General features: G+C 47.0%; 1 protein-coding gene across 3 annotated transcripts in view; it reads left to right on the top strand.

The window, feature by feature from the left end:
- Nucleotides 1–14,232, top strand: part of zgc:136493 (uncharacterized protein LOC692276 homolog) — a 109,777-nt gene that overhangs the window by 75,504 nt on the left and 20,041 nt on the right. For all 3 annotated transcript variants that reach the window (XM_038797001.1, XM_038796999.1, XM_038797000.1), the window contains 2 exons: nt 359–537; nt 12,550–12,646. In XM_038797001.1, coding sequence (XP_038652929.1) covers nt 359–537; nt 12,550–12,646 — 276 coding nt within the window. The remainder of the gene's footprint in view (nt 1–358; nt 538–12,549; nt 12,647–14,232) is intronic.

A 14,232-nucleotide genomic window follows, 5' to 3' on the forward strand; every position in this document is an offset into this window, starting at 1 on the left:
TCCAAAGCTTCAATATCGTTTTTGTAGTATGGGGACCAGAATTGCACAGTTACCCCAGAAGTATTCTGAGTTCCAAATAAATTTAACACGACAGTATCTCAGTGTTTTTGTATGTTGACAAAGGGACAAGGGAAATTGTCAGTAAGCAACAGATGATATGAATTTGGAGGTGATTTCAACTTAATGTCTGTTTGAAAGTACCCCATTGGTCAAAGTTGGACAGTGAGAGGATTAAGCACAAAGACAAAGGGGATTTTTCACAGGTCTGTTGCTGTTATAAATTAAACAAAATGTCCAGATGGGACTCAAAATTCAGTTTCTTTATATTAATTACAGCACTTGCCTGATCTATCTTTAGGACTGAGGAAGAGGAAAGGCTGGTTGGGGCCTGTTACTGTGCTAAGATTGATGATCTCCTCCAGGAGTCGGACTTTGTGATGTTAGTTGTGAATCTGACTCCTCAAACCTACAAACTGATTGGGGAAAGAGAGCTTAATCTAATGAAACCCAACGCCACTCTCATCAATATCTCCCGAGGTAGGAAAACATGTTATTGCTTACTTTACAACATTAGCTGTAGTCTGAAAAACTGTTTTCACAGTTTACTTACCTATTTATGACTAAATTAGTTTATTTTCCTTATTTCCTTTAACATCTGTAATTGTGAAACTCTTATATGACACATTTCTAACTCGGAATCATCAAAGGCTTTTGGGCTGGTTCACAGGTTTCCACGTTTGTTCTCCTCTTCACTGAAATAGTCTTGGATCCGAGTGATAGGTGGCTTCGACATTTTGGGCTCACTGGGAGCAGCCAAAACAGCAGTTCCTGTTGCCCAAGCATTTATGTAATCATTTCAGCTAAATCTGTTGAGCCTGTTTCCTTTCATAGAACCTGCCTTTCCCAATCCGTGAGGATCAACCATGACTTGGCCCAGCACCTCTCAGACTTGGCAATGGAGCAATCGTCTGCAACAGCCTCTCCAGATGACAACAAAACTACTTTTTTCATAGCATAATGGACTGCCCACTGGCAAGGGAAATTTGACAATAGTTCAGTACTGCTGCTATGCACATGAAATTAACAGCAATTGTACTGATCTGGCACCTTGTATGTAGCAAAAGCATAATCGGACAAAAATGGTGCAGAGACAAAGAAGATGCCAGGAGGTGTGATCAAAATCTTTATGAATGAAGTGGGTTGTAAGCGGAGGGCCTTATTCGAGAAGAGGGAGCTGCAGGGATTTCAAAAGCAAATTCCAGTGATTGGGTCTGGACAGCTCCTGGCAGATTCGAAGGTACAGCAAGATGAGGGGACAATGCAGGGCTGCAGGATTTCATAAAGATAAAGACGCGAAAATAAGATAAAAATCTGAAGTATTAAGGACTGGGAGCCAAGGTAAGATAGCAAGTATATTGTGATAAATCACTGTATTGTATTGTAATGTTGTATTGTTACATGCCTGGGCGTGTCCCTGCTGGCTCTGCCTGTGGCTCCTCTCTTTGGGCTCATGTATAAAGGTGGCTGGTCTCCGCCTCTGATTCAGTTCGGGATCAGAGGTCAGGAGGCTTTCTGTTTAGTGTATTAAAGCCTCAGTTACGTTCACCATTCGTCATGTGTTCATTGATGGTATATCAATTTAATACACTAAACATCTAATATGAATTTGTTACTCAAGCCTGATCGCCTGGAGCTGGACCACAGGCAGCCGCCGCCACTGCAACATTCGAGCACTGGCTAAGCTGCTTCGAAGCGTACCTCGGATCCTTTACCGAACACTTCACTGACCTCCAAAAGAAGCAGATCCTCCACGCACCGGTGAGCCCGCAAGTCTTTCTTCTCATCAGGGATGCCCCCTCGTATATGGAGGCGATAATGCTGCTGAAGGGCACTGTGTTAAGTCTGTGAACGAGGTGTTTGCTAGGCATCTTCTTGCCACTTGACGACAACACCCTGGGGAATCACTAGCAGAATTATTGCGTGCCTTGCGGGAACTCTGCCGGAACTGTGACTGCCAGGCGCTAGCGGCTACACAACACGCGGAGCTGTTGATCAAGGACGCTTATGTCGCAGGCATTAAATCAAACGACATCCACCAGCGATTGCTAGGAGGGGGTACAGTCAGCCTCCCAGAGACAATGCAGCTCTCAAACTCACTGGAGGTGGCCTTACAGAATATGGAGGCCTACACCTCCAACCGCGCAGCACCCTCGTGGAACTCGTGGGCGCCACCATCATCCGACCCGGGTGCGGCACAAGCCTGTGCCGCGCAGCAGTCCGCCAATGCCTGAAGCCCGAAGTGCTACTTTTGCGGCCAGGGTAATAATCCCAGACAACGCTGCCCTGCACGGAACACGACTTGCAACGGGTGTGGGAGGAAGGGCCGCTTTGCGAAAGCCTGCCAGGCCCGATCTCTCCCTAAAGCTTCTAGGCCCAGCAGCGCTGCCTGCTGCCTGTCGGGGCCTCCCCTAGCTGCCGTGCCACCCGCCATGTGCGACCCGTGGGTGCCGCCATCTTTTGTTTGACGCCATTTTGTGCTTCACCCGCCACGCCATCTTTGACGCCATCTCCGATGCCACCCGCCACGCGCGACCCATGGGGGCCGCCACCTTGGGACAACTCTGCAGCCTCCCGGGAGCCCTGCTCACCTGATCGTATGCTGGCCATCGCTACCTCCGACCGGCCTACCCATCACCTTCCGAAGCTCGCCTCCATCATGCTCGACCAGTCCCGGCCTTATCACCTCACTAAATCTACGATGACCGTCCAGATCAGTGGGCACAAGACGGCCTGCCTTTTTGACTCCGGGAGCATAGACAGCTTCATACATCCAGATACGGTAAGGCGCTGCTCCCTCCCAATCTTACCCGCGACCCAGAAAATTTCCCTGGCTTCCGGATCACATGCAGGAGAAATCCGGGGGTACTGTGTCGCGACCCTTACTGCACAAGGCGTAGAGAACACTAACTTCAAACTCTACGTCCTTCCCCATCTCTGCGCTGCCCTATTACTGGGGCTCCAGTGCCACCTCCAGAGCCTTACTTTAAAGTTCGGCGAACCCCTGCACCCCCTCACCATCTGTAGCCTCGCGACCCTTAAGGTTGCCCCACCCTCGCTCTTCTCTAACCTCACTCTGGACTGTAACCCCGTCGCTACTAGGAGTAGATGATACAGTGCCTGGGATAGGACCTTTATCAAGTCGGAGGTCCAGCGACTCCTACGATAGGGGGTCATTGAGGCCAGTAACAGCCCCTGGAGAGCCCAAGTGGTGGTCGTCAAGACTGGGCAGAAGCACCGGCTGGTCATCGGCTACAGTCAGACCATCAACCGGTACACGCAGCTCAATGCGTACCCCCTCCACCGCATATCTGACATGGTCAATCAGATTGCGCAGTCTCGAGTCTTCTCCACAGTTGACTTGAAGTCCGCGTACCACCAACTCCCTTTCCGCCCGGAGGACCGCCTATACATTGCCTTCAAGGCAGATGGCCGCCTCTACCACTTCCTCAGGTTCCCCTTCGGCGTCACCAATGGGGTCTCAATCATCCAACGGGAAATGGACCGAATGGTTGACCACTACAGGCTGCGGGCCACGTTCCCATACTTAGATAATGTCACCATCTGCGGCCATGACCAGCAGGACCATGACGCTAAACTCCTGAACCTCACCTACAATAAGGAAAAATGCATTTTCCGCACAACCTGCCAAGCCATCCTTGGCTACGTTGTGGAAAACGGAGTCCTAGGGCCCGACCCCGACCTCATTCGCCCCCTTCTGGAACTCCCCCTCCCCACTGCCCCACGGCCCTGGAGAGATGCCTGGGGTTCGTCTCCTACTATGCCCAGTGGGCCCCCAATTATGCGGACAAGGCCCGTCCACTTATTAAATCCACCATTTTTCCCCTGACGGCTGAGGCCTGCCTGGCCTTCAACCGCATCAAGGCAGATATTGCCAAGGCCACGATGCATGCTGTGGACGAATCCATTCCATTCCAGGTGGAGAGCGATGCATCGGACTTTGCTCTGGCCGCTACCCTCAACCAGGCGGCAGGTTTTCTTCTCCCGTACCCTCCATGCCTCTGAGATTAGACACTCCTCCATCGAAAAGGAAGCCCAAGCCATTGTAGAAGCTGTGCGACATTGGAGGCATTACCTGGCTGGCAGGCGATTCACTCTCCTCACTGACCAGCGGTCGGTTGCCTTCATGTTTAGTAATACACAGCGGGGCAAGATCAAGAACGACAAGATTCTGAGGTGGAGGATCGAGCTCTCCACCTATAATTACGATATCTTGTATCGACCTAGGAAGCTCCATGAGTCCCCAGATGCCCTATCCCATGGTACATGTGCAGCGCACAAGTAGACCGGCTTCAGGCCCTCCAGAACGACCTCTGTCACCCAGGGGTCTCCCGTTTTTTTCACGTTATCAAGGCTCGCAACCTGCCTTACTCCATCGAGGAGATCAGGACAGTGACCAGGGACTGCTAGGTCTGCACGAAGTACAAATCGCACTTATTTCGGCCAGATACGGAACACCTGATAAAGGCCTCTCGCCCCTTTAAGCACCTCAGCATCGATTTCAAAGGGCCCCTCCCCTCCACTGACTGCAACATGTACTTCCTCAACATTGTTGACGAATACTCAAGATTCCCTTTTGCCATCCCCTGCTCTGAAATGACCTCCGCCACGGTCATCAAGGCCCTGCACAGTCTTTTCACCCTGTTTGGGTTCCCACCTCCATCCATAATGATCGGGGTTCCTCCTTCATGAGCGACAGTTCCTGCTTAGCAAGGGCATTGCCTCCAGCAGGACGACCAGCTACAACCCCCAGGGCAACGGACAGGTGGGGAGGGAGAATTCGACGGTCTGGAAGGCCGATTTCCTGGCCCTACGGTCTAGAAATCTCCCTGTCTCCCGCTGGCAGGAGGTCCTTCCCGATGCGCTCGCTCCAGTGTACCGCCACCAATGTGACCCTTCATGACAGGATGTTTGTTTTCCCAAGGAAGTCCACCTCAGGGATCTCACTCCCGTCCTGGCTGACCGTCCCAGGGCCCGTCCTCCTCCGGAAGCATGCGAGGAGCCATAAGTCGGATCCACTGGTCGAAAAGGTCCTTCTCCTCCATGCTAACCCCCAATATGCCTACGTGTCACACCATGATGGACGGGAGGACACAGTCTCCCTTTGGGATTTGGCACCCGCAGGTTCCCCAGTGACCATCACCACTAACACAGTCTCCCTTTGGGATTTGGCACCCGCAGGTTCCCCAGTGACCATCACCGCTACCCCCGATCCTACACCGTCTCCCCCCCCATTGCTACTCATCTACTATGAGACGCAGAAGACGACACACTCCCGGACACGCAGGCCTCAACACCTCATCCGACACCAGTGTCCAAACCACAGCCGGGACTGAGGCGGTCGCAGCGGAAAGTCAGAGCCCCCGACAAACTCGATCTATAACTCAACCCGTCCACTTCACCCCCGCCAGACTCTTTTTTTAACAGGGGGTGAATGTGGTAAACCACTGTATTGTATTGTACTGTTGTATTGTTACATGCCTGGGCCTGTCCCTGCTGGCTCCGCCTGTGGCTCCTCCCCTCGGGCTCATGTATAAAGGTGGCTGGTCTCCGCCTCTGATCCAGTTTGGGATGAGAGGCCAGGAGGCTTTCTGTTTAGTGTATTAAAGCCTCAGTTACGTTCATCACTTGTCATGTGTTCATTGATGGCATATCATATATAGGTGTGATGGACGAGCAGGACTTGGTTCAGGCTACAAGAGGCTGCAGTGTTTTTGATCAGTTGAAGTGGTTAGCACAGTTGCTTCACAGCTCTAAGGTCCCAGGTACGATCCCCGGCTTGGGTCACTGTCTGTGCGGAGTCTGCACGTTCTCCCAGTGTCTGCATTGGTTTCCTCCGGGTGCTCTGGTTTCCTCCTACAGTCCAAAGGTGTGCAGGTTAAATGGATTAGCCATGATAAATTGCCCTGAGTGTCCAAAAAGGTTGGGTGAGGTAACTAACTGGGTGATGGGGATAGGTTGGAGGTGTGGAGTGCTCTTTCCAAGGGTCAGTGCAGACTTGATAGGCCGAATGGCCTCCTTCTGCACTGAACATTCTATGTCTATGTCTATGAGAGTGGAGAATTAAAAGCCATCCACAATAGTATTGGAATAGTTCAGTTTGGAGGTTAAAAAAAAGCCTGCTTAAGAGTTTAGCAGAAGGTGGGCTGAAGTACATAGAACATAGAACAGTACAGCACAGAACAGGCCCTTCGGCCCTCGATGTTGTGCCGAGCAATGATCACCCTACTTAAACCCACGTAACCCGTAACCCAACAATCCCCCCATTAACCTTACACTACGGGCAATTTAGCATGGCCAATCCACCTAACCCGCACATCTTTGGACTGTGGGAGGAAACCGGAGCACCCGGAGGAAACCCACGCACACACTGGGAGGACGTGCAGACTTCACACAGACAGTGACCCAGCCGGGAATCGAACCTAGGACCCTGGAGCTGTGAAGCATTGATGCTAACCACCATGCTACCGTGAGGCCCCTAAGTAGAGGCAGGGGCTGGATGAGAAAGTGGAAAATGGATAGGATATGGAATCAGAAATTCAGGACAGGATCAAATAGGCTGCCATGTTATGAACAGTTTGTGTGTGTGGTGGTGGGGGGTGTGGGAGGAATTGCTGGCAAGTTTATATTCTTCCCATTGTTTAAGAGGAGGAAATTGTGGCTCGTTCAAGTCTACATACAGGACAACCAATGGCAATGGACAATATGGAGGAACTGAGAAAAATGCTGGAGGTGTGACTGAATATAGTCAATGTACTTGTGGAAGTTGATCACATGACTTTTTTAAAAACAAATTTAGAATACCCAATTATTTTTTTTCCAATTACGGGGCAATTTAGTGTGGCCAATCACCTAACCTGGTTGACCGCATGACTGAAAATGACAGTTGCAAGGAACATTTTTCCTTTAGAATTGATGATAATAAAGATATCACTGGAACACTGTTAATTATATGTACGTGCATGGTTTTGTGAAGGGGAGGTCATGTCTCACTAACTTGATAGAGTTTTTCGAAGAGGTCACAAAGATGATTGACACAGATAGGGCAGTGGATGTTGTCTATATGGACTTCAGTAAGGCCTTTGACAAGGCCCCTCATGGTAGTCTGGTACAAAAGGTGAAGTCGCACGGGATCAGGGGTGAGCTGACAAGGTGGATACAGAACTGGCTAGGTAATAGAAGGCAGAGAGTAGCAATAGAAGGGTGCTTTTCTAATTGGAGGGCTGTGACTAGTGGTGTTCCGCAGGGACCAGTGCTGGGACCTTTGCTGTTCATAGTATACATAAATGATTTGGAGGAAAATGTAACTGGTCTGATTAGTAAGTTTGCAGACGATACAAAGGTTGGTGGAATTGCGGATAGCGATGAGGACTGTCAGAGGATACAGCAGGATTTAGATCATTTGGAGACTTGGGCGGAGAGATGGCAGATGGAGTTTAATCTGGACAAACCTGAGGTAATGCATTTTGGAAGGTCTAATGCAGGTAGGGAATATACAGTGAATGGTAGAAACCTCAAGAGCATTGAAAGTCACAGAGATCTAAGTGTACAGGTCCACAGGTCACTGAACGGGGCAACACAGGTGGAGAAGGTAGTCAAGAAGGCATACGGCATGCTTGCCTTCATTGGCCGGGGCATTGAGTATAAGTCATGTTGCAGCTGTATAGAACGTTTGTTAGGCCACACTTGGAGTATAGTGTTCAATTCTGGTCACCACACTACCAGAAGGATGTGGAGGCTTTAGAGAGGGTGCAGAAGAGATTTACCAGGATGTTGCCTAGTATGGAGGGCATTAGCTATGAGGAGCGGTTGAATAAACTTGGTTTGTTCTCACTGGAACAACGGAGGTTGAGGGGCAACCTGATAGAGGTGTACAAAATTATGAGGGGCATAGACAGAGTGGATAGTCAGAGGCTTTCCCCCAGGGTAGAGGGGTCAATTACTTGGGGGCATAGGTTTAAGGTGCGAGGGGCAAGGTTTAGAGGAGATGTACGAGGCAAGTGTTTTACACAGAGGGTAGTGGGTGCCTGGAACTCGCTGCTGGAGGAGGTGGTGGAAGCAGGGATGATAGTGACTTTTAAGAGGCATCTTGACAAATACATGAATAGGATGGGAATAGAGGGATACAGACCCAGGAAGTTTAGACAATTTTAGTTTAGTCGGGCAGCATGGTCGGCACGGGCTTGGAGGGCCGAAGGGCCTGTTCCTGTGCTGTACTTTTCTTTGTTCTTTGATAACAAAACTCACACTTCCACTGCATTCACTGGAGAGAGGGAATCATTCCCATTACCCGTCAGCAAGATGCAGTGTTCCTAACACACTGCTGTCTGTGTTAGAAGAGATGAACGAGAGCAAAACTAACAAATGAAATAAAGGTAAACGTTTGATCATCATAAAATCTGTGACTTTTCATAAATTACCTCTGGGGTGGTACAGTTGTTTAAATTTACTGGGTTAGTTCATGTCTTTCCTCAAATGATAGAAGTTAAAGTTCTAAGTAAAGGCATTTGTTATTTAATGTTCTTAAGAAAAGCATTATGAGCTCTAACCTGGAACTTTTCAGTTGTTTTAATGTATTCATTATCCAATGCAGCCATTGCAAAAATGGAAGGCTGCTAAGATCGGAATTAGGAGTCAATCACATGGCAACAAGCAGATATTGTAGAATTAACATGACTAAGTTAGAATGATCAAGGAGCATTCCATAACATTACATAGAAGTGTTGCACAAAAGTGATATAGAGTGATAATACAGTAAATGTTTTGCATAAAATGTATCCAGTCAATTGTATGTAATAATGTCATGCACAATAACAAATGTAAATGGGATTGTGGTGAGACCAAAGGAGTAGTACATAGAATAATTTGTGGGAAATCCATAGTCCATAGAATCCCTACAGTGCAGAAGGAGGCCTTTTGGCCAATCAACTCTACACCAACCCTCTGAAAGAGCTCACACTGAATAGTAAGTTAAATACTCATTTCATTTGTGCTGTGGAAATTGATTAAGGGAAGAAGAATGGCTCGGAAATCACAAAAGCTTCCTGTTCTTCTTCAAGCTGTGTGAAGGGATTTTTACACCATAATTGCTGGAATGCCACAACAGGCAAAACCTCAATGGAGGGCCAAGACTTTACTGCACGGGAGAGTGCACTTAGACTATGTGCTGAAGTGCAGGTGTGGACTGGAACCTACCACCTACAGATCCATAGGCAAGAGCCATGAACCAAGACAGGCGAAAATACACTTCACCTCTATTTTGTACTTGACTGATCTCAGAGACTTAATGGAATACAAAAATGTGAAACTAACCATCAGTGGTGCATGATAATCATCATTACAAGGGTGGCACGGTGGTGCAGTTATTAGCACTGCTGCCTCACTGTACCGAGGGCCCAGGTTCGATCATCCCAGCTCCGGATCACTGTCCTTGCGGAGTTTGCACATTCTCCCCGTGTCTGCGTGGGTCTCACCCCGACAACACAAAGATGTGCAGGGTTGGTGGATTGGCCATGTTAAATTGCCCCTTAATTGGAAAAAAAGTGAATTGGGTACTTTAAATTATTTTTTTTTAAAAGAAAGAAACAGCATTGCAAGTCATTCAATAGTGTTTGAAAGCAGCTGCGGTAGATTTAATAGAGGTAACTAATTAATTGGGCAGCACGGTATCATGGTGGTTAGCATAAATGCTTCACAGCTCCAGGGTCCCAGGTTCGATTCCCGGCTGGGTCACTGTCTGTGCGGAGTCTGCACGTCCTCCCCGTGTGTGCGTGGGTTTCCTCCGGGTGCTCCGGTTTCCTCCCACAGTCCAAAGATGTGCGGGTTAGGTGGATTGGCCATGCTAAATTGCCCGTAGTGTCCTAAAAAGTAAGGTTAAGGGGGGGTTGTTGGGTTACGGGTATAGGGTGCATACGTGGGTTTGAGTAGGGTGATCATTGCTCGGCACAACATCGAGGGCCAAAGGGCCTGTTCTGTGCTGTACTGTTCTATGTCTATGTATTTGAAATCTTGATGGATCTGGACAGAGTAGGTAGGGAGAAAATGTTCCCACTTGTGAAAGGATCGATAATGAGAGGGCACAGATTTAAAGTCATTGGTAAAAGCAGAAATAATTATATCAGGAAAAACCTTTTCATGCAGCCAATGGTTCAGGTCTGGAATACTCAGCCTGAGTGTGTGGTAGGCGAAGGTTTAATTGAAGCATTCAAGAGAGAAGTAGACTGTTATCTGAAACGGAAGAATGTGCAGGGTTACAGGGAAAAGGCGGTGGAATGGAACAAAGTGAGTTGCTCATTCGGAGAGCCAGTGCAGATATGCGGTTCCAAAAGGCTTCCTTCTGTGATGTAACAGTTCTTTGACTCTGTGAACTCGGGAGGGTGTCTAGAGGACTGGCTTGGTGCCGGAAAGAGCATTTGGACCATGAAGGGAACAAGGAATAGAGAAATATTGGAGGAGCACATAGTACAAAGGGGTTGAAGAGGGTTTTGGCAAGGAGGATATATGGTATTTTATGATAAGAGTAAAGATTTTGATATTGATTCAAAGAAGCACCGAGCTCGGTAAGGAACTGACTGATAAAGATGGTTAAGGACGCTGCCAGTTTCAGCCTTCTTCATGAGTTATAATTGAAAGAAGCTGAAGGTTAGCTTGGAGAATAATTGGAAAGTTAAATCTTGTGGTGACAAAGTCATGGATTAGAGGCAAAACAGTTGAGAAGAAAGTGAAGAAACGGTTTTGGTGACAGGAAACTGCAAAGAATCCGAACTCACAATTAAGATTCCACACTATCAGAATTAGCTTGAACAGCAATCAGAGAAGAGAGCATTAATGGCTTCAGTCTCAGCCTAATTAAATTGGAAAAAATTTTGATTCATCCAATTCACCCAAGAGTTTATTTAGAACAAGCAATTGGAGCAGGTAAAAGGTGAAAGAGGATACCATCAGCAAATCTGGTCCAATTATTTCACCAATGGGCAGCATACTGTCAACAAAGATGGGAGGAAAGGATCAAACACATTAAAATTATATATTTTAATGACCATGTGAGAAGGGAGATTAAACCATTGGAATATTTCAACGGTTGTGAGCTCAAGACATGCACCATGACTTGGGTATATGTGCCATGTTTCAGGTAAGATATTAAGTCAGTCGGCTGTCTCAAGTATAAGAAGATATTGTTATGGGCCAGGGTTTAAAAACTCTACAGTGTATTATGGAGTTCACCTGACCTATAACATTTTGTTGAATTTGGCTAGGATGAGCACAAGTGCCTTCACTTGAGGTGTAATTCAAGTCTTCCCAGACACTTTAATCAAAATAAGCTTTATTCTAAGAATTGAGTTAATATTTATATAAACACACTGCAAGAATTGTTATCAATTACAAACATAAAGATACCCCACAGCTACAGAAATCTATGTATAATACCTAATGAATCCCCCCTTAATTGTTCCAATTCAAAAACAAAATCCCATAAACCAAAACCCCTTTTCAAGGGCATGGCCCAGCACTCTGCATTCTCACTTGAATAAGACTGACTTTTCCTGAGATTCTGACCCCGTCTCACCAGCAGGTTTAAACCCTTCCGTAAAGCAAGCTATATCTTAAAAGCCACCACCAAGGTGATTTTTTACCAGAACACATATTTAAAATGAAACTAGAGAGAGACAGGCCAAAACACTTCTTTCTCCTGTCTGAGTCCACAGCTGTCAAATGTCAAAGCAAAACCAAAAATGGTGCACAAAGCCACAGCCCAGCTCCACCCACACAATGACATCACTGAAGCCATGTGATAAGACAAAAACCTTTCTTAAAGGGACACTCATGTGACAATATCATGGCCACTAATCCAAGAAGAACTCGTGAGATAGTGGTTACCTGAACCAATTATTTATTTTTGCCCTACAGATTTAACAAGTTTTTGAGTTGTGGTATCCTTGAAGAAATTTGACATTAAGGGTTTGAGCTAGATGCAAGATGTTTCCCCAATCGACAGACAGCTATTTCATGATACACCTCATCATTATAATTAGATTAGCACAACTCCAGCACAATTTGTGTTCAAAGATGGGCGGCACGGTAGCGTTAGCACTGTTGCTTCACAGCGCCAGGAACCCGGTTATGATTCCCAGCTTGGGTCGCTGTCTGTGCTGAGTCTGCATGTTCACCCAGTGTCTGCGGGGTTTCCTCCGGGTGCTCCGGTTTCCTCCCACAAGTCCCGAAAGGCATGCTTGCGAGGTGAATTGGACATTCTGAATTCTCCCTCAGTGTACCCGAACAGGAGTGTGGGGACTAAGGGATTTTCACAGTAACTTCATTGCAGTGTTAATGTAAGCCTACTTGTGACATTAATAAAGATTATTATTATTGCCAGTTTGCAGGCAAGGTTTTAACATATTTACGGTCTTTGTTCCGCCTTCAGTACAATATAAGAGCCCAGATTAATCAAATTTGTTTTTTTGATGTTCCCAGGTGGAGTTGTTGATCAGGATGCTTTGGTGAAAGTGCTTCAGAATGGGGCCATTCGTGGAGCAGCTCTGGATGTAACTGACCCAGAACCACTTCCGAGGTATTTTGTCATAATCACTAATTCATAGAATTATATAGTACAGAAGAGGCCCTTCGGCCCATCAAGCCTGCACCGACAAAACAAAAACGATTCTAATCTACACTAATCCCACACTTTCCAGCACTTGGCCCATAGCCTTGAATGTTAGGACATTCCAAGTTCTCATCCAAGTACTTTTTAAAGATCGTGAGGTTTCCTGCCTCAACTCCCCTCCCAGACTGGGCATTCCAGATTCCCACCACCCTCTGGGTAAAAAAGCCTTTCCTCAAGTCCCCTCTAAACTTCCTGCCTTTCACCTGATGCCCCCTTGTTATTGACCCTTGAACTAAGGAGCGATGCTGTTTTATCCATCCTGTCGATGCCCCTCAATCATATACACCTCAAATTAGGTCATCCCTCAAGCCTTCTCTGCTCTAAAGAAAACAACCCAAGCTTATCCAGCCTTTCTTCACGGCTAAAATGCTCCTCCCAGGCAACATACTGGTCAATCTCCTCTGCTCCTTTTCTGGTGCAATCACATCTTTCTATAGTGCGGTGACCAGAACTGCACACAATACTCCAGCTATGACCTAACCAAGCTCCAAAATAATCTCCCTGCTCTTAATTTGTAAGAGTACCGTATGCCTTCTTAACTACCCTATTAACCTGTCCTGTTGCCTTCAGAGATCCCTTGCCTCCCACAGCAACCTGGGATACAACCCATCTGGACCTGTGGAATTGTCCACTTTTAAACCTGCCAAAACCTCCAGTACCTCTCCCTCTTCACTCCCTATGTAAAACTGCTCAAGAACCTCACAGTCCCTCTGTCTGACTTCTGCACCCACATCCTCCCTCCTTCTCCAAAAGTGAAGACAGATGTGAAGTACTCATTTGACACATTACCAATGTCATCTGGCTCGACGCATAGGTTACCCCCTTGGTCCCACATGGCTCCTACTCTTTCCCTTGATATATTTATGGAGTATCTTGGGATTTTCTCTAATCTTACCCACCAGTGCTTTTTCATGCCGGCTCTTTGCTTCTAAATGCTATTTTGAGTTTCCCTCTGCACTTTCTATTCTCCCTGAGGGCTTCTGTAGATTTGCTCTCTTTGTACCTCTAAAAGTCTCTTTTTCTTCCTATCGAGTCCTGAATATTCCTAGACATCCAGGGTTCTCTGGACTTGTTCCTACATTTCATCCTAAAGGGAACCTGTTGGACCTGTACGCTCGCCAATTCCATTTTGTACACCTCCCACTGTTCTGTTGTAGATTTACCCTAAGTAGCTGTTTCCAGTCTATTTTGGCCTTTTCTGACTTTTTAAAGTAAAATTGGCCTCCCCCTACCCCCTCCCAATCCAAAACCATTTTTTTTTATTGCAGACCATCTTTTTCCTTTTCCATGACAAATTTAAAACATACAGTGTTGTGGTCACTATCATTAAAATGCTCCCCCACTGCAATCTCAAACACGTGTCCAGCTTTGTTCCACAAAACTAGATCCAGCATTGCACCATCCTTGTTGGACCTTCGACATGTTGATATTGAAAGCTCTCTTGAATACAGTTCGAGAAATTGCTCCCTCTAAACCCTTTGCAATGTGACTAT

The sequence above is a fragment of the Scyliorhinus canicula genome, chromosome 5 (genome assembly GCF_902713615.1).
Source record: "Scyliorhinus canicula chromosome 5, sScyCan1.1, whole genome shotgun sequence".
NCBI classification, from domain to species: domain Eukaryota; kingdom Metazoa; phylum Chordata; class Chondrichthyes; order Carcharhiniformes; family Scyliorhinidae; genus Scyliorhinus; species Scyliorhinus canicula.